Below are 18,647 nucleotides of genomic sequence, written 5' to 3'. Positions count from 1 at the left end.
GTAAATATTCTCTCTGGTATGCAATCTGGTTTCTGCTCAGGTTATGGTTGTGTCACTGCAAACTTAAAGGTCCTCAATTATGTCACCATTGCCCTTGATTATAAGCAATGTTGTGCTGCTATTTTTATTGACTTGGCCAAAGCTTTTGATATGGTAGACCATTCCATTCTTGTGGGCCAGCTAAGGAGTATTGGTGTCTCTGTGGGGACTATGTCCTGGTTTTCTAAATAACTCTCTCAAAGAGTGCAGTGTATAAAGTCAGAACATCTGCTGTCTCAGCCACTGCCTGTCACCAAGGGAGTACCCAATGGCTTAATCCTAGGCCTCACACTCTTCTCAATTTACATCAACAACATAGCTCAGGCAGTAGAAAGCTATCTCATCCATTTATATGCAGATGATACGGTCTTACACTCAGCTGGCCCTTCCCCGGATTTTGTGTTAAATGCTCTACAACAAAGCTTTCTTAGTGTCCAACAAGCTTTCTCTGCCCTTAACCTTGTTCTGAACTCCTCCAAAACAAAGGTCATGTGGTTTGGTAAGAAGAATGCCCCTCTCCCCACAGGTGGGATTACTACTTCTGAGGGTTTAGAGCTTGAGGTAGTGACCTCATACAAGTACTTGGGAGTATGGCTAGACGGTACACTGTCCTTCTCTCAACACATATCAAATCTGCAGGCTAAAGTTAAATGTAGACTTAGTTTCCTCTATCGTAATCGCTCCTCTTTCACCCCAGCTGCCAAACTAACCCTGATTCAGATGACCATCCTATCCATGCTAGATTACAGAGACATCATTTATAGATCGGCAGGTAAGGGTGCTCTCGAGCGGCTAGATGTTCTTTACCATTCGGCCATCAGATTTGCCACCAATGCTCCTCATAGGACACATCACTGCACTCTATACTCCTCTGTAAACTGGTTATCTCTGTATACCCGTCGCAAGACCCACTGGTTGATGCTTATTTATAAAACCCTCTTCGGCCTCACTCCCCCCTATCTGAGATATCTACTGCAGCCCTCATCCTCCACATACAACACCCGTTCTGCCAGTCACATTCTGTTAAAGGTCCCCAAAGCATACACATCCCTGGGTCGCTTGTCTTTTCAGTTCGCTGCAGCTAGCAATGGGAACGTGCTGCAACAAACACTCAAACTGGACAGTTTTATCTCAATCTCTTCATTCAAAGACTCAATCATGGACACTCTTACTGACAGTTGTGGCAGCTTTGCGTGATGTATTGCTGTCTCTACCTTCTTGCCCTTTGTGCTGTTGTCTGTGCCCAATAATGTTTGAACCATGTTTTGTGCTGCTACCATGTTGTGCTGTTGCCACGTTGTGTTGCTACCATGTTGTTGTCATGTTCTGTTGCTACCATGCTGTGTTGTCATGTGGGGCTGCCATGCTATGTTGTTGTTTTAGGTCTCTCTTTATGTAGTGTTGTCTCTCTTGTCGTTATGTGTGTTTTGTCCTATATTATTATTATTGTAATTTTTTTAAATTCCAGCCTCCGTCCCCGCAGGAGGCCTTTTGCCTTGTGGTAGGCCATCATTGTAAATAAGAATTTGTTCTTAACTAACTTGCCAAGTTAAATAAAGTTTAAATAAAAAATAAATATTAAAAAATCATCGATATTACTTATTTATTGTATAGGCTGCTATCCTACTTTAAATAAAATTGTGGGAGGGTAAAAAAATGGCCACATTAACTACTGCCAGCTTCACGACCGTGAAACAGCTGCCCAGTAGAAAGCACCTTAGGTCGACAGGCACGTTGATACAACACTGGTGCACTACTCACTGGTTTATAGACTCATCGTGCAGCCTAATCAGCCACGCAGAATGGTCTTGAGTTTTGTCAAATCTGTCCAATTAGCTGATTCGCTTTCCATACACCCACTCCTTTCGACACACCCACGTGCCCATACTACAGTCGCCATATTGGGCTGCAGCACCCATACTTGCAGTGCTATCACAGATAAAATGTCTATGTTCGTTTACTACCTGACCACTTCAGCGGTCTGAGGTAATTTACCTCAGAGAGAGTGCTCTCTGTAGGCCAACAAAATCAGTCAATAGTGGCCCCTTAGGTAGGTATAGAATATATCTTGCCAGCTTGTAATCCTAAAACCTGGAAATTAGTTAGGCCTACCTCTGGTTTGTTCGGCCATTCCTATGGGGGATTTTTTTTTTCATTGAACCTTTATTTAACTAGGCAACTCAGTTAAGAACAAATTCTTATTTACAAAGACGGCCTACCCCGGCCAAACTCTAACCCGGACGACGCTGGGCAAATTGTGCGCCGCCCTATGGAACTCCCAATCATGTCCGGTTGTGATACAGCCTGGAATCTAATCAGGGTCTGTAGTGATGCCTCTAGCACTGAGATGCAGTGCCTTAGGCCCCTGCACCACTCGGGAGCCATGAATAGGGAACGAAAGGTGTTTTGGGATAAACACTGAAAATAAGGTCTGAGGTTAACACAGGTTTAGAAGATTTTATACGTTTTGTTCTATGAGATAATATCAGTCAGTTATGAAGCCTTTATGTGCTTTATGTGCTTGTTTTGATTACATAAATACTTCAAAATTCACAAAAAGTGACATTAGCTGAAGATTATCTCATAGAACAAAACGTATAAGATCTCCGTCCTAAAACTGTGTTAACCACAGACCTTATTTTCAGCGTTTATCCAAAACCCCTAATTTTTCCCCCATTGGCTATGGAGTAATGGTGTCTTATTGTAGCCACTAACTCCACCATGGTTAGTTGAACAAAATTGAATGAATCAGCTAATTTGTCAGATTTGTTGCCACTCAAGACCGTTTTGCGTGGCTGATTGGGCTGCACTACGAGTCGATAGTAAGCCTGCGACCAGTGCTCCAGTGTTGTGCCTGCCGACTTGAAGTGCTTCCTACTGGCTATCATGATTGTGTCACCAGCGGTAGCTAATGTGGCAATTTTTTTCTCAAACATTGTTTTATTTCAAGTAGGAAAGTAGCCTACAAAAGAAATAACTAATATTGATAACCATCTAGATGTCACCTTGATACATACTGTACATACCAGTGGAGGCTGCTGAGGAGAGGACGGCTCATTATAATGGCTGGAACGGAGTAGATGGAATGGTACCTTTCCACATACTCCTCTCCAGCCATTACCACATGCCCGTCCTCTGCAATTAAGGTGCCACCAATCTCCCGTGATACATACAGTCTACTACTCAGTGGGGAGGGCATGAACGGCAACAACACCGGGACACAGTGGACTTCGCTCCCACTTGACAAGCACTACTGTCCGGCAACGGTGTGGGAAGTAGCTACCTAGTAGTCAATAGTAGCTACCTAGTAGCCAATATCAGGGAGACAGTCACAGTAAGCACACACATACAACGCATGAAGAAACAGTACACCCATCATCAATATTTATATAAAAAATAAACAATAGTCAGTTTTATAACTGAAAATCTAAGGTTATTTGAGAAAAACGAACAGTGAAATACGATTTACCCATGATACATTACGGTTTTGACGCTCTCGAACACAGCCAAGGCCTACTGTTAACTTCCGACAGAGGAAGAACCGAAGTGAGACGTTTTAATTTGTGACAAAATCTGTCCATGAAAATAAACTCAGGTAGTGAGATTTTTGTTGTTGTCGTAGGTCAATGAGATACAAAAAATGGTATTGCTAATTTGCTATGTGAGGTTTATTTGATATAATATAATTTTCATAATGATTACGTTGTTATGAATGCACTGACATAAATGGACGCACGTGGCATTTCGGCAAATTACCCCACAAAAACAACATTATATCGGAGTGACGGTTGTCATAGAGATAGATAGAGTACTCATCATGGACTCGTTTTAGCATGGACATTGCCATTGAGGGCTTCCAATATTTTAAAGTAATCAACTTGGTGGGGATTCCGATGAGCTTAGAGCAATCAGCCAATTAAGAAAATGTACTTCTTTAAAATCGAGATTGCCTCAATGGCACTGTCACAGACGCTTTAATGACACAGATACAAAGATGAGTCCTCTATCTCTAGATGGATTCCAGCTTTTGTTAAATTTACATCAAAAGTAGATTTTTTTGTTGTTGTTGCATTTTAGCTAACTATAACCCTAACCATTTTCCTAACCTTAACCTATTTCTCATAACTTGCTACGTTTATTCTCCTAAACCTGCTATGAAAAGTAAATTCTGACAAAGGCTGGAACCCTTCTAGCCATGCTGCTGGTCAAGGCTAGAAGCTATCCAGCTTTTGTCAAATTAATGTCAAAAGTTGATTATTTTGCATTTAAGCTAACCCTAACTGTTTCCCTAGCCTTAAACTAATTGTTCTAACCTGCTACATTAATTATCCTAACCTGCTTCAAAAATTCTAACCTGCTACAAAAAGTCAAATCTGGAACACTTGTCACTTTAATAATGTTTACATATTTTGCATTACTCATCTCATATGTATATACTGTATTCTATTCTACTGTATTTTAGTCTATACTGCTCCAACATTACTCGTCCAAATATTTTCTTCATTCCATTCCTTTAGATTTGTGTGTATTGTTTTGAAATGGTTAGATATTACTTGCTAGATATTACTGCAATGTTGGAGCTAGTAACACAAGCATTTCCATACACCCGCAATAACATCTGATAAACACGTGTATGTGTCCAATGAAATTTGATTTGAATAGAGCCTCACAGTAGTACCACAGATAGAACAATGAGACATATATTTCACCGGATGTATAAATGTGAAGCATATAATTGGCGTTTCCACTTACTACCAAATATTGTGGTGAGAGGAAGCCCAGAGACCGGCAGTGGGAGAAGATAGAGCGATAATTTATTTTAAATAATAATAAAAAATAAAAATAAGATAGAGCGAGATGGATTTTGGCCGATATAATGCTAATTTTCTAATCGATTACACATTTGATCTCAATACAGTTTTGTGTTTCCAAAACTAAATATGTTACGAACAGAGTGGACCAAGTTTTGTAGACTTTACCCTTTGCCAAAGTAAAAAAAAAAAATGCGTTGTTTAGTAGGAGTGCGAAGGCGAATTGAGTTATTGCACACGCGCTCTTCACAAGGCGTAAGGCGTTCCCTAACGGAAATATGCAAATAAATGCTAGAACGCGCCAATAGGCTCTCGCTAACTCGTGCTTGGCTCCTTGCTTGTTCTGCCCACTAGTATTCATTTGCTCCCATTGGAAACGACAGGCTGTGGTCTATCTTGGGTTAGTTATACAAATCTTTGGTGCTACTCTACTCGCCCCCTTTAACTGTCGCTGGACAATGACGTACGTTTTACTCGCCGTTTACAAGGGTGGCTACTTGCTAAATGAAGCAACTATATATTTACAGTAACAAACACCCAGTGAACCGTATAAAAAAAATAAGGCTAATTTGCAATGTCCAACAGAACAGCATATTTTTATGATCCGGACGTGGGGAACTTTCATTATGGTAAGGTTTTGGCTACACAAAGCTAGACTCAAGCATAGCATATTAGCAAGCCGGCTAACGTTGCTAGTTTATTAGATAAATAAGGTTAGGGTAAGACAGTTATTTCCTTTTTAATTAGTGATTTGATCGTAACGTTATTATATTCTTATTTATTCTAGCAATCAGGTCACTAGATCTCGCCGCAAACTCGAAACGTGTTCGCTAACTGAGGTTACTAGCTAATAGTCGTGTGTTTGCAAGAGTAAAGATGTTTTATTCTATATTCTTCCTGGCTAGGTAGGTTATGAATGATAGCTAGCATCATGCAGAACCACACAGAAATGAAGAAATTGAAAACTGCATAGAAGAAATTGATAACTGCATAGAAGAGAATAACACTAACTCAAACATGATTTTTGCTTTTTCTTTCTTTATCAAGGTGCTGGTCATCCGATGAAACCCCATCGTCTCTCTCTGACGCACAGCCTTGTTTTGCACTATGGCCTATACAAAAAGATGCAGGTAAGTCCTGCTGATGTTAAACATGCTGAAAAGTACCAGATGAAACCAGACTCTTTCATGTCCTTCTTGACACCATGTTCATGTATTGACTGGTCCTTGTTTTATAGGTTTTCAAACCATACAAAGCCTCCCAACATGACATGTGCCGATTTCACTCAGAAGATTACATTGACTTTCTTCAGAAGGTCAGCCCCAACAATATGCAGGGCTTCACAAAGAGTCTCAACACCTTCAATGTGGGGGATGACTGGTGAGAATGTCTTATCTATATTTTATTACAGGGGTATATGAGGTCTGGAGCCAAGGAGTTTTCTGTTCTACATGATAATTAATTGCACCCACCTGGTGTCCCAGGTCTAAATCAGTCCCCGATTAGAGGGGAAGAATGAAAAAACCCAGTGGAACTGGCTTCGAGGTCCAGAGTTGAGTTTGAGGGTTCTATAATGTATTAGCCTACATTGCTAACCTGGTGTAAATGTGGATTCATGTGTGACTTGAGGACAATGAAACACTGTGAAATACATAATGTGTCATAATACAGACTGTTGTTGATGTAATATTATGCTCACTGTAATGTGCAACTTGTTATCAATATCTGTTTGACGTACACATATATCTGTGTGGTAATGCATGTGTCCTCTGTCAGCCCTGTATTCCCGGGCCTGTTTGAGTTCTGCTCCAGGTATACCGGAGCGTCACTACAGGGAGCAACACAGCTAAACCACAAGGTATGTGCACGCGCACACACACCATGTTGTACCACTGTGAAGGTCAGTTTGTTTTAGGGAAAATGGTAAGCTCAGCTTCTTTTTTTTGTCATGTCAGGACTATGTTATAAATGTATTCTATCTACTGGTAGGCTATATTTATTTAGGCCAAGCAAGCAATTCAGCAATTTACAGAGCCAGGTAAATAGTCGACCAGGCTTTGTGATTTGAGTATTGATCGGGGCCATTGTTTTGCAGATATGTGATATTGCCATCAACTGGGCTGGGGGTCTTCATCATGCTAAGAAATTTGAGGTAAGAATTATGCGACATGCATTTGTTTCTTTGTCAAGACAATTTACAATTTATTACGGCCTCTGGTCATCTTTTAATATGCCTATGTACAGCTCTTTATGATGTCATGATTTCACTCGTTTTTGTTTTTAGGCCTCTGGATTTTGCTATGTGAATGACATTGTCATCAGTATACTGGAGCTTTTGAAGTAAGAGTAAAGCACCCTTACAGTCTTTGTATTTGACTATTTCCTAAATATTGTTTTTTTCCCTCTGTTTCTGGGTTCATGTCCCTCTAAGGATCACTGACAACTAATAATGTAAATGTATCTTTAGATACCACCCACGTGTGCTCTACATAGACATTGACATTCACCATGGCGATGGGGTGCAGGAAGCCTTTTACCTGACTGATCGGGTCATGACTGTGTCCTTCCACAAGTATGGAAACTACTTTTTCCCAGGCACAGGTAAGACAAGCCATATGAGTGTCTGTTATAAATCAGTGAGAATACTCATTGAGAAATAGAGAGACAGTTTGTCATAATGACTAAATCATTGAATATCTCTATGGGGCAATATAGGTGTCTTAGGGTAAACACAGGTCTGAACTATAGTTCGAATCAGTTTGTTTATTTATATATTTTTTCATTTGGTCCGGTTGCTTTCACATTGCCAAATGTCAAACAAACTAAAATGCCTAAACAGAATCACATGTTCATGCAAGTCATTTGTTTTGTTGCCGAAAATGCTCACGTTAAATCCATTTATGATTATCCAGAAGCATAACTTGTGTGTCCCAAACGTCATATTACTTTAGCTTTGGTCTTCCAACGACATGTGGAAACGGTGCAATAACTACTCTAAGTGCAACGTGAATAAGCTATTCAATAGCCTATATCCCCGGTATAGCCCCCCATCTCCCCTAATCTGCATCAGATGTGTTCATAAATGCGCCGCTACTCACAGAATGTTTCAGAGTTATCAAGTTATAGCATTTTATCAAATGCTCGCAGTCAAACAACCAGTAATAATGCATGCCTCTGGTTCTTTTCCTGTGTTTGGTCCGGACTGTGATCTCACCTGCAGCGAACCGCACCACGGTACATATAGATATGGACTGAGACCACCCTTTTTGAGCGAACCATCGTGCATTGTTTAGTGTGGATACTGTTCACACCAGTCCAAATAAGGGGGAAAACACGGCAAAGTTATGGAAAACTGCTCCAAATCAATATGGTGTGAAAGCCATCTTAATGAGCTTATTCTTTGATAAACAAATTGTGTTTGTATGTTTTGTCCCATAGGTGACATGTATGAGGTGGGGGCTGAGAGCGGTCGTTACTACTGCCTGAACGTGCCTCTCCGGGATGGGATCGATGACCAGAGTGAGTAGTGTCCTTTCTGGATCCCCCACTCAGGGTGGCTCTCTGGGGAGTGCTTTCATCAGATATGTGTTATGCTGCCTGACGTCTAAACTATTAACATCTCTCTGATGAGTGTTAAAATGTGTTACAAAGGGTCTGATAGTATACTGGATAATAACCAACAACAGATGTTTCCTGATTTTTGATAGGGGATCAATTGAGCAAAACATTGCATAATTGGCAAGAATGCTTGAAAGGATGAATTCTCTTCATTTTGTCCAATACCTTATCATTATAGCACTTTGTTTCTTAGGCTACAGGCAACTCTTTCAGCCAGTCATTAAGCAAGTGGTGGACTTCTACCAGCCAACCTGTATCGTTCTTCAGGTGAGCATTTGGCAGCCAGAGATCATCATTTGTGTTTTTGCATGAGTGGCATGGATTGTGGTATTGAATATGGGACTCATACATGCACCTCTTGTCATTGATAGTGTGGAGCTGACTCTCTGGGCTGTGACCGACTAGGATGCTTCAACCTCAGTATACGAGGCCATGGGTAAGTGTCTTTGTAGTGATAAGGATTCAGGTTCGGTGGAAGGAAGTCAATGTACTCTATAATATGAGGATATACTGCAACCTATTGGTAGAAGGGCACATTTTTAAGTGATTACAGAAAATCCCTTACCAATTTACACAGGAGCCAGGATATGGTAAACTCTCTTACCCAGGGTACTTATTTTTCCTATAGGGAATGTGTGGAGTTTGTAAAGAGCTTCAGGATTCCCCTGCTGGTGCTGGGAGGAGGAGGGTACACAGTACGCAATGTGGCCAGATGCTGGTGAGTACTCATTTATTTCATTGCTGTAACTGAACTATAGTGTAGAACTCTGGACCTCGAAGCCTGTTTCACTGCCTTTTTTCCATTGTTCCCCTCTAATCAGGGACTGATTTTAAACCTGGGACACCAGGTGTGTGTAGTTAGTTATCAGGTAGAACCGAACCAGCAAGCTCTGGACCTTGAATACACCTGGTGTAGAGGTTAGGTGACAGTTGTTTTTAATGGAGACCGAGAGAGAATGGTCTCACAGTGTACATGGAACCACTAAAGACTCTGTTGCTCTTCCGCCATTCTAGGACCTATGAGACCTCCCTCCTAGTCGATGAGCCAATTAGTGATGAGCTGCCCTATAGTGGTAAGTGAACAAGCTTTTTGTACATTGGTTTGATATTATATTGACATAATATGATGTACACTGAACAAAAATATAAACGCAAAATGTAAAGTGTTGGTCCCATGCTTCGTGAGCTGAAATAAAAATATCCCAGAAAATGTCCATATGCACAAAAAGCTTATTTCTCAAATGTTGTACACAAATTTGTTTACAACCCAAATCATTTATCTTTTGCCAAGATAATCCATCCATGTGGCATATCAAGAAGCTGATTAAATAGCATTATCATTACACAGGTGAACCTTGTGTTGGGCGACAATAATAATAATATTGCCGAAGGAGATGGCTGCCGTTTTACGATCCCGTAACCAATTGTGCTATTGTGTATGTTTTTTCGCGTTATTTGTAACTTGTGCATAATGTTTCTGCCACTGTGTCTTATGACCAAAAAGAGCTTCTTGATATCAGGGCAGCAATTACTCACCCTGGGAAAAAAACTCTAGACCACCTTTACTACACACACACAGAGACGAGAGGGACTCTAACCCGGAAGCTTATAAGAAATCCGGTAATGCCCTCCGACGAACCATAAAACAGGCAAAGTGTCAATACAGGACTAAGATTGAATCGTACTACACCTGCTCCGACGCTCGTCGGATGTGGCAGGGCTTGCAAACTATTACAGACTACAAAAGGAAGCACAGCCGAGGGCTGCCCAGTGACACAAACCTACCAGATGAGCTAAATTATTTCTATGCTCGCTTCGAGGCAAGTAACACTGATATTTAATAAGCTTACGTATCGGCCTCACGGCCTTCGTCAGAGCTTTTGTGATTTTTTTAAAATTTGCACCCTTATGTAGACCTGGCCCCACCCACATCCGTTCTACACATCGGAGGGGGTTGGAGGCAAAGGAAAAACAAATAAGTGCTACCAAATATAACAATATGCATTTCATAAATATTACAAAAGTGTATAAATAAGGCGTATTGAACACGTCTGTAAAACCTCAATGAGAACATAGCAAGTTTTCATTAGTCATTGGGTACATCTTACGAAAAACGTCAGAGTGATCTACAATAGACACATATTTCATGTTCAAATTCACAACATAACATACATAGGCATTTCATCATTAAGTCCTTTAGGAAATAATGTCTGGAGGGTGAAAATCCCAAAACATTCTCTTTTACTCAGACTATTATTACTCTATTATTCCTCCCCTATCTTAACTTTCTCTATGCCACAAAATCTAAAGGTGGAAATGTCATGCTTCAGGTCATTGAAATGTACAGCGACTGGATAATCCCTGTCGTTTCTCCTGATTTAACTTTTATGTTCACTAAATCATGTAAATAACATGGGTGGTGGAACACGTAATAATGTAATTTATTTGGAACCGTTTTCCTGTGTGTGGGTGGCAGAAATATTCACACTTCCTCATATTGTTGCACTGTGCGCATCCTCTGCATTTATAGCTACCATTTGGTAGAGGGCGTAAAAGAGCTTGGCTGGTTTTCTTTTGTGGCTGGCAGTTGGCATGAACCAATTTATCGCGTAAATTGCGACCTCTCCTATACACAATAAGTGGTGGATATTTAAATTCAGCTGGCAAAACTGGGTCCAAAATATGCCAGTGTTTCTTGACCACACCTCCCACTTTTCGCGAGTTCAAAGTATATGTAGTTGTGAACATAATGGAGTGTTCTTTAGCTTTAGCGGGTCTTTTTTTGTAGCAGTTCATCTCGTGTTTTTCCCAATGCCAAATTATGAGCTTCATCCACACATTGTGACGAATAGCCTCTTTTTAGAAACCTCATGTGCATCTCCGCTGCTTTTTCTAGATAATCCTCTGTGGAGTGGCATATACGGCGCAGTCAAAAAAAAAATGGCTTCTTGGAAGTCCTCTTTTTAATGGCTCAGGGTGGAAGCTGTCACCCTGTAATAGAGTATTTCTGTCCGTTTCTTTTCTATACAGGGTTGTAAACAGGGTTCCATTTGATTTCTCAATCCACATATCGAGATAAGGAACACGTTGAGTGTCACGTTCAATAGTGAATTTGAGATTAGGGTCAATGTCATTTGAGTAGTGCCATAACAGCTCTTCTTCAGTTCCTTCCCATATACAAAAAATGTCGTCAATATATCGATACCACTTCAGGACTTTATTCAAAAATTGATTCTCGTTTTCATTATTAACAAAACGTTCTTCAAAAAGACCCATATAGAGGTTAGCATAACTCGGAGCAAATGTAGAGCCCATCGATGTTCCATTCGTTTGGAGGTAGTATTCATCATCAAACCTGAAATAGTTATACATCAAAACATATTCAGCCAGCTCCAGAATGAAGTTTGTTGGTGGATATTCATTAGTATCTCTCTCCCAAATAGTGTGCTAGTGCTGCCAGCCCCCCCACATGGGGAATGCTGGTATATAGACTCTCCACATCTAATGTGACCAAAATACAGTCTTCTTTTAAACCCGTTATTGGTGAGATCTTGTTTATGAAGTCTATAGAGTCTTTTACATATGATGGCAATGATTGCATATGAGATTTAATAAAATAGTCTACAAAGTTCGACAATGGCTCATTGAGCCTATTCCTGCAACCACTGGTCTGCCTGGATAGTTGCCTTGTTGTGTTTTAGGTTTGTGTAATTTCGGTAAAATGTATAAGCATGGACGTATGGCACATTTGCAGCAAAGATATTCATATTCAGGTTTTGAGATAAGGTTGTTTAATAGGGCTTGCTCCATATTAGAGCATATATCCCTTTGGAACACCTGTGTGGGATCAACACTCAGTTTTCTATAGAAACGTTCATTGCTGAGTTGTCTCTGAATTTCTTCTTTATGTTTTTCATAGTCTAAAACAACCACAGCACCCCCTTGTCTGCAGGTTTTATAACCAAAGATGAATCTTTCATTCATTAATTGAGTGCCAGTTCTTCTGTTCCAGTGAGATTCTTCTGAATGTGGTTTGTTTGTCTCGTATATACTGACATGGCTTCTTGTTCGACTAACCTACATTAGGTATTAATCAAGGAGTTGTTAACCATGGGACAGAATTTGCTTTTGGGCTTAAAATGGGTACCAGTTCTTTGATGTGTTACTAGGCCCGAATCAGTGTTTTGCGAAAACACATGCTTAAGTTTAATCTTTCGAAAGAATTTAAACAGATCTACTTTCGTATATTGAATGGTTTATCTGTACATGTAGGTACAAAAGAGAGGCCCTTAGATAAGACTGAGACTTGAGCGTCAGTAAGGTATTTTTTGGAGAGGTTAATTACCGTGTCCTGCTGTAGCTCCGTGTCCACGGCCTGTGTTCCTGGTCTCCTCTTCGACCGCTTGCCTCTCCTGCATCGTTTCTTTTCTTTCGTGGAGCCCTCTGTTGCTTCCGGGCTAAAAAAACGGACTGTATGTGGTTTCCTTTTTCCTTCATCTTGTTCAATTGTTGCCATGCACCTGCAAATAAGATTGCTCAGATGTGCGAGTAGCTTTTGAATTTTGAGGCAAGTAACACTGAAACAATCATGAGAGCACCAGCTGTTCCGGAGTGTGATCCCGCTCTCCATAGCCGATGTAAATAAGTCCTTTAAACAGGTCAACATTTACAAGGCCGCGGGGCCAGATGGATTACCAGGACGTGTACTCCGAGCATGCTCTGACCAACTGACAAGTGTCTTCACTGACATTTTCAACCTGTCCCTGACAGTCTGTAATACCAACATGTTTCAAGCCGACCACCATAGTCCCTGTGCCAAAGAACATTAAGGTAACCTGCCTAAATGACTACCAACCCATAGCACTCACGTCTGTAGCCATTAAGTGCTTTGAAAGGCTGGTCATGGCTCACACTCTACTCAGCAAACTGGATGCAGTCTATTACAGTGCCATCCGTTTTGTTAACAAAGCCCTTATACCACCCACCACTGTGACCTGTATGCTTTAGTCGGCTGGCCCTCGCTACTTATTTGTCGCCAGACCCACTGGCTCCAGGTCTATAAATCTATGCTAGGTAAAGCTCCACCTTATCTCAGCTCACTGGTCACAATAACACACGCTCCAGCAGGTATATCTCACTGGTCATCCCCAAAGCCAACACCTCCTTTGGCCGCCTTTCCTTCCAGTTCTCCGCTGCCAGTGACCGGAACGAATTGCAAAAATTGCTGAAGCTGGAGACTTACATTTCCCTCACTAACTTTAAACATCAGCTATCTGAGCAGCTAACCGATCGCTGCAGCTGTACATAGTCCATCTGTAAATAGCCCACCCAATCTACGTACCTCATCCACATATTGTTTTTATTTACTTTTCTGCTCTTTTGCACACCAGTTTCACTACTTGCACATCATCATCTGCTCATCTATCACTCCAGTGTTAATCTGCTAAATTGTAATTACTTTGCTACTATGGCCTATTTATTGCCTTACCTTCTCACACCATTTGCACACACTGTATATAGGCCATTTTCTTCTATTGTGTTATTGACTGTACGCTTGTTTATTCCATGTGTAACTCTGTGCTGTTGTTTGTGTCGCACTATTTGCTTTATCTTGGCCAGGTCGCAGTTGTAAATGAGAACTTGTTCTCAACTAGCCTACCTGGTTAAATAAAGGTTAAATTAAAAAAAGTTGCCAGGCACGACTCCAACACCATTATCAAGTTTGCCGATGACACAGCCTATAGGGAGGTCAGAGACCCGGTCGTGTGGTGCCAGGACAACAACCTCTCTCTCAATGTGATAAAGACGAAGGACTACAGGAAAAGGGGGACCGAGCACGCCCCAATTCTCATCATCGGGACTGTAGTGGAACAGGTTGGGTTGAGAGCTTCAAGTTCCTTGGTGTCCACATCACCAACAAACTGTCATGGTCCAAACACACTTGCAGTCGTGAAGAGGGCACGACAAAGCCTATTCCCCCTCATCATACTGAAAAGATTTGGCTTGGGTCCTCAGATCCTCAAAAGGTTCTACAGCGGCACCATCGAGAGCATCCTGACTGGTTGCATCACTGCCTGGTATGGCAACTGCTCGGCCTCCAACCTCAAGGCACTACAAAGGGTAGTGCGTACGGCCCAGTACATTACTGGGGCCAAGCTTCCTGCTATCCAGGATCTCTATACCAGGTGGTGTCAGAGGAAGGTCCTAAAAAAGGTCCAAAAGGCTTCTTAACAGCTTCTACCCCCAAGCCATAAGACTCCTGAACAGCTAATCAAAGGGCTACCCAGACCCCTCTTTTACGCTGCTGCTACCAGTGCCCCCGCACATCGACTCTGTACCAGTACCCCCTGTATATTGCCTCGCTTATTATTTTACTGCTGCCGTTTAATTATATGATTTATTTTCTATTTTTACTTGAGGAATTTAAAAGACCAAGAATTGTTGGTTAAGGGCTTGTAAGAAAGGATTTCACTGTAAGGATTACACCTGTTGTATTCGGCGCATGTGACAAATACAATTTGATTTGAATAAAAGGTTCAATTCTTTACCAAAAGCCACATCAACATCGTTTTAGAGCTTTTGGCAGTACGGCCAACCGGCCTCATAACTGCAGACCACATGTAATCACGTCAGCACAGGACCGTCACATCTGGCTTCTTCACCTGCGGGATTGTCTGAGACCAGCTATCCAGACAGCTGATGAAACTGTGGGTCTGCACAAACTGTCAAACGGTCTCAGGGAAGCTCATCTGCGTGGTTGTCGTCCTCACCAGGATCTTGACCTGACTGCAGTTCGGCATTGTAACTGACTTCAGTGGGCAAATATTCACCTTCGATGGCCACTGGCACGCAGGAATCCCAGTTAACTGTACCGGGCAGATGGTGTGTATGGCGTCGTGTGGGCGAGCGGTTTGCTGATGTCAACGTTGTGAACAGAGTGCCCCATGGTGGAGTTATGGTATGGGCAGGCATACGCTACGGACAATAAACACAAGTGCATTTTATCGATGGCAATTTGAATGCACAGAGATACCGTGACGAGATCCTGAGGCCCGTTGTCATGCCATTCATATGCTGCCATCACCTCAGGTTTCAGCATGATAATGCACAGCCCCATGTCGCAAAGATCTGTACACAATTCCTCAAAGCTGAAAACCTGCATGCTCGCCAGATATGTCACCCATTGAGCATGTTTGGAATGTTCTGGATTGACGTGTACAACAACGTGTTCCAGTTCCCGCTTCTTCGCACAGCCATTGACGAGTGGGAGAACATTCCACAGGCCACAATCAGCCTGATCAACTCTATGTGAAGGCGATGTCGCGCTGCATCTGGCAAATGGTAGTCACACCAGATACTGCTTGGTTTTCTGATTTCCCCCCCCCCCCCCATTTTTTAAGGCGTCTGTGACCAACAGATGCATATCTGTATTCCCAGTCATGTGAACTCCTTAGATTAGGGCCAAATGTAATTTTTCCAATTGACTGATTTCCATATGAGCTGTAACTCAGTAAAATCATAAAAATTGTTGCATTTAAAAAAATGTGATATTTTTCTTTCTCATCCCTCCAGAGTACTTTGAGTATTTTGCTCCAGACTTCACACTCCACCCAGACGTGAGCACCAGGATAGAGAACCAGAATTCAAGACAGGTACGTTTGAGAATGCACTGCATGCTCTCTCCCTCTTGTTTTTTTTTGTATTCCTGAAACACAGTCGACATAATGTTTTCAACAAGGATTCAAACTATTGAATATGTGTGACCATGAAAATGATTCTCTCCAGTTTAAGTGATTTATTTTCCTCCTGTTTGTTTAGTACCTGGAGCAAATACGTTCGACGGTCTTTGAGAACTTGAAGATGTTGAACCACGCCCCCAGTGTCCAGATCCACGACGTGCCCTCCGACATCCTGAGCTACGAGCGTACTGACGAGGGAGACCCAGATGAGAGGGGCTCAGAGGACAACTATTCCAGGTGAATGCACTCAGTCAGCTTTGTGACACACAGGAACATATTAGTAATGGAATCAATGTGACCCGTTTTGGTCTAACTGCATGTAGTATCTGTGTGAACTGTGAATTGTATGGTGTTTGAACAATCTGGAACTAAACGGCTTATGTTCTCTTTACAGGCCGGAGGCAGCCAATGAGTTCTATGATGGTGACCATGACAACGACAAGGAGAGCGACGTGGAGATCTGAGCGCTCAGATGTCAGACTTTTCCCTCTGAACTGATTGGGAAACCATAGTCTCAAGGCTGCAGTCTAAGGAAAGTGGACACCATGATTACTCTTCCCCCAAGAAATGGGCGATTTAACCATAGCCATCTCATGGACCTGACTGTACTTAAAGCGAGAGACTACCACCATGAATTCCTTTTTATTTTTTACTATGTGTGAATGAGTATGTCGAGTACATCATCCTGAGCAGTTCTATTGCCAAGCACTTCCTCAACAGTTACGGAGTCAGTCACCTTCTGACTCACCTGAAGAAGACGGCCAAGAGGAGCCCAATACACATTCATGTACTGAAACGTTATGTCGTCTCTTATTGTTTTAAATGTCCGGGCCTTTTTCATCAGAACAGGATAGAAGAGTCTTCGTCGTAAAAGGTTGTCAGGTAAACGGTCCAGTGAGGGTTGACTTCCTGTTGCTAGATGCTGTTTCGAGGGGACCTGTGTCAGTCTTATATTGCCAGTTTTTCACTTCACACATTGGGATCAGAGGTCCGTCCTTTGAATATCAAGTGTTTCAAATGTTTTGATGAAATTGTATTTTTTTTTATATATAAATTACAAAACTTAATGGCTACAATGCTTCACAAATAAGTTGTCTACACTGGAAAATGTAAATGCAGTTTAAGATTTTACTGAGTTAGTTCATAAGGAAACCAGTCAATTGAAAAATTAAAATGGCCCTAATCTATGGAGTTCACATGGCTGAGAATAGATATGCATCCGTTTGGCACATACCTTAAGGTAGGGGCGTGGATCAGAAAACCAGTCGGTATCTGGTGTGACCACTTGCCTCATGCATCGCGACATCTTTGCATAGAGTTGATCAGGTTGATTGTGACCTGTGGAATGTTGTCCCGCTCTTCAATGGCTGTTCGAAGTTGCTGGATATTGGCGGTAATTGGAACACGTTGTCGTACCCCGATCCAGAGCATTCCAAACATACTCAATGGGTGACATGTTTGAATATGCAAGCCATGGAAGAACTGGGACATTTTCAGATCCTTGCTGTGAATTATGCTGAAACATGAGGTGATGGCGGCGGATGAATGGCATGACAATGGGCCGCAGGATCTCGTCACTGTATCTCTGCAGTCAAATTGCCATAGTGTTCATTGTCCGTAGCTTATGCCTGCCCGTATAACTCCTCTGCCACCATGGGGCACTGTTCACAAAATTGACATCAGTCACCCACAATGCCATATACACTGTCTGCCATCTACCTGGTAGACTTGAAACTGGGATTCAGCTGTGAAGAGCAGACTTCTCCAGTGTACAAAGAAGGTGAACATTTGCCGCTGGAGTCGGTTACGAACCTAGTGTGGCCAACGAGCACGCAGATGAGCTTCACTGAGACAGGTAACAGTTTGTGCCAAAATTCTTCGGTTGTGCAAACCCAGTCAGCTGTCTGGGTGGCTGGTCTCAGTTGATCCCACAGGTGAAGGCGGATGTGGCTGGCGTAGGCGGATGTGGCTGGCGTAGTTACATGGTCTGCGTTTGTGAGGCCGGTTGGATGTACTGTCAAATTCTCTAAAACGGAGGCTTATGGTAGAGAAATTAACAGTCAATTATTTGGCCACAGCTCTGGTGGACATTCCTGTAGTCAGCATGCCAATTGCACATGCCCTGAACTTGACATCTGTGGCATTGTGTTGTGACAAAGCTGCACATTTTAGAGTGGCCTTTTATTGTCCGCAGCACAAGGAGCACCTGTGTAATTATCATGTTTAATCAGCTTCTTAATCCAGCCACCTGACAGTAGGCAAAGGAGAAATGCTCACTAACATGGATGTAAGCAAATGTGAGAAATAAGCTTTTTGTGTATATGCAACATTTCTGGGCTGTTATTTCAGCTCATGAAACATGTCTTTACATAGTTTGTTTTTATTCAGTGTATATGAACTCAATTTGATATCTTATTTTCAAAGTGAAATAACCACCTGT

The 18,647-nt window shown here is 41.9% G+C and overlaps 1 protein-coding gene across 1 annotated transcript; it reads left to right on the top strand.

The window, feature by feature from the left end:
- Positions 1–5,249: 5,249 nt before the first annotated feature.
- On the top strand, positions 5,250–17,274 carry LOC129857861 (histone deacetylase 3). Its single transcript, XM_055926513.1, has 15 exons — positions 5,250–5,479; positions 5,898–5,980; positions 6,088–6,230; positions 6,627–6,708; positions 6,946–7,002; positions 7,135–7,190; positions 7,318–7,451; positions 8,289–8,369; positions 8,662–8,735; positions 8,840–8,904; positions 9,097–9,186; positions 9,483–9,541; positions 16,041–16,120; positions 16,287–16,444; positions 16,602–17,274. The coding sequence occupies exons 1-15, from the start codon at positions 5,425–5,427 to the stop codon at positions 16,669–16,671; spliced, it is 1,287 nt and encodes a 428-aa protein (XP_055782488.1). The 5' UTR covers positions 5,250–5,424; the 3' UTR covers positions 16,672–17,274.
- The last annotated feature ends 1,373 nt before the right edge of the window (positions 17,275–18,647 follow it).

This window comes from Salvelinus fontinalis, chromosome 6, assembly GCF_029448725.1.
Source record: "Salvelinus fontinalis isolate EN_2023a chromosome 6, ASM2944872v1, whole genome shotgun sequence".
In the NCBI taxonomy this organism is placed as follows: Eukaryota; Metazoa; Chordata; class Actinopteri; order Salmoniformes; family Salmonidae; genus Salvelinus; species Salvelinus fontinalis.
Note: the sequence above shows the minus strand (reverse complement) of the source record. Positions and strands in the feature narration are given on the sequence as shown.

Excerpts from the sequence above, each read along its gene's own strand:
- LOC129857861 (XM_055926513.1), top strand. The coding sequence starts at position 5,425 with ATGTCCAACAGAACAGCATATTTTTATGATCCGGACGTGGGGAACTTT. Across the intron at positions 6,231-6,626 it reads TTCAATGTGGGGGATGACTG|CCCTGTATTCCCGGGCCTGT; the intron begins GTGAGAATGTCT and ends GTCCTCTGTCAG. Across the intron at positions 7,191-7,317 it reads AGTATACTGGAGCTTTTGAA|ATACCACCCACGTGTGCTCT; the intron begins GTAAGAGTAAAG and ends ATGTATCTTTAG.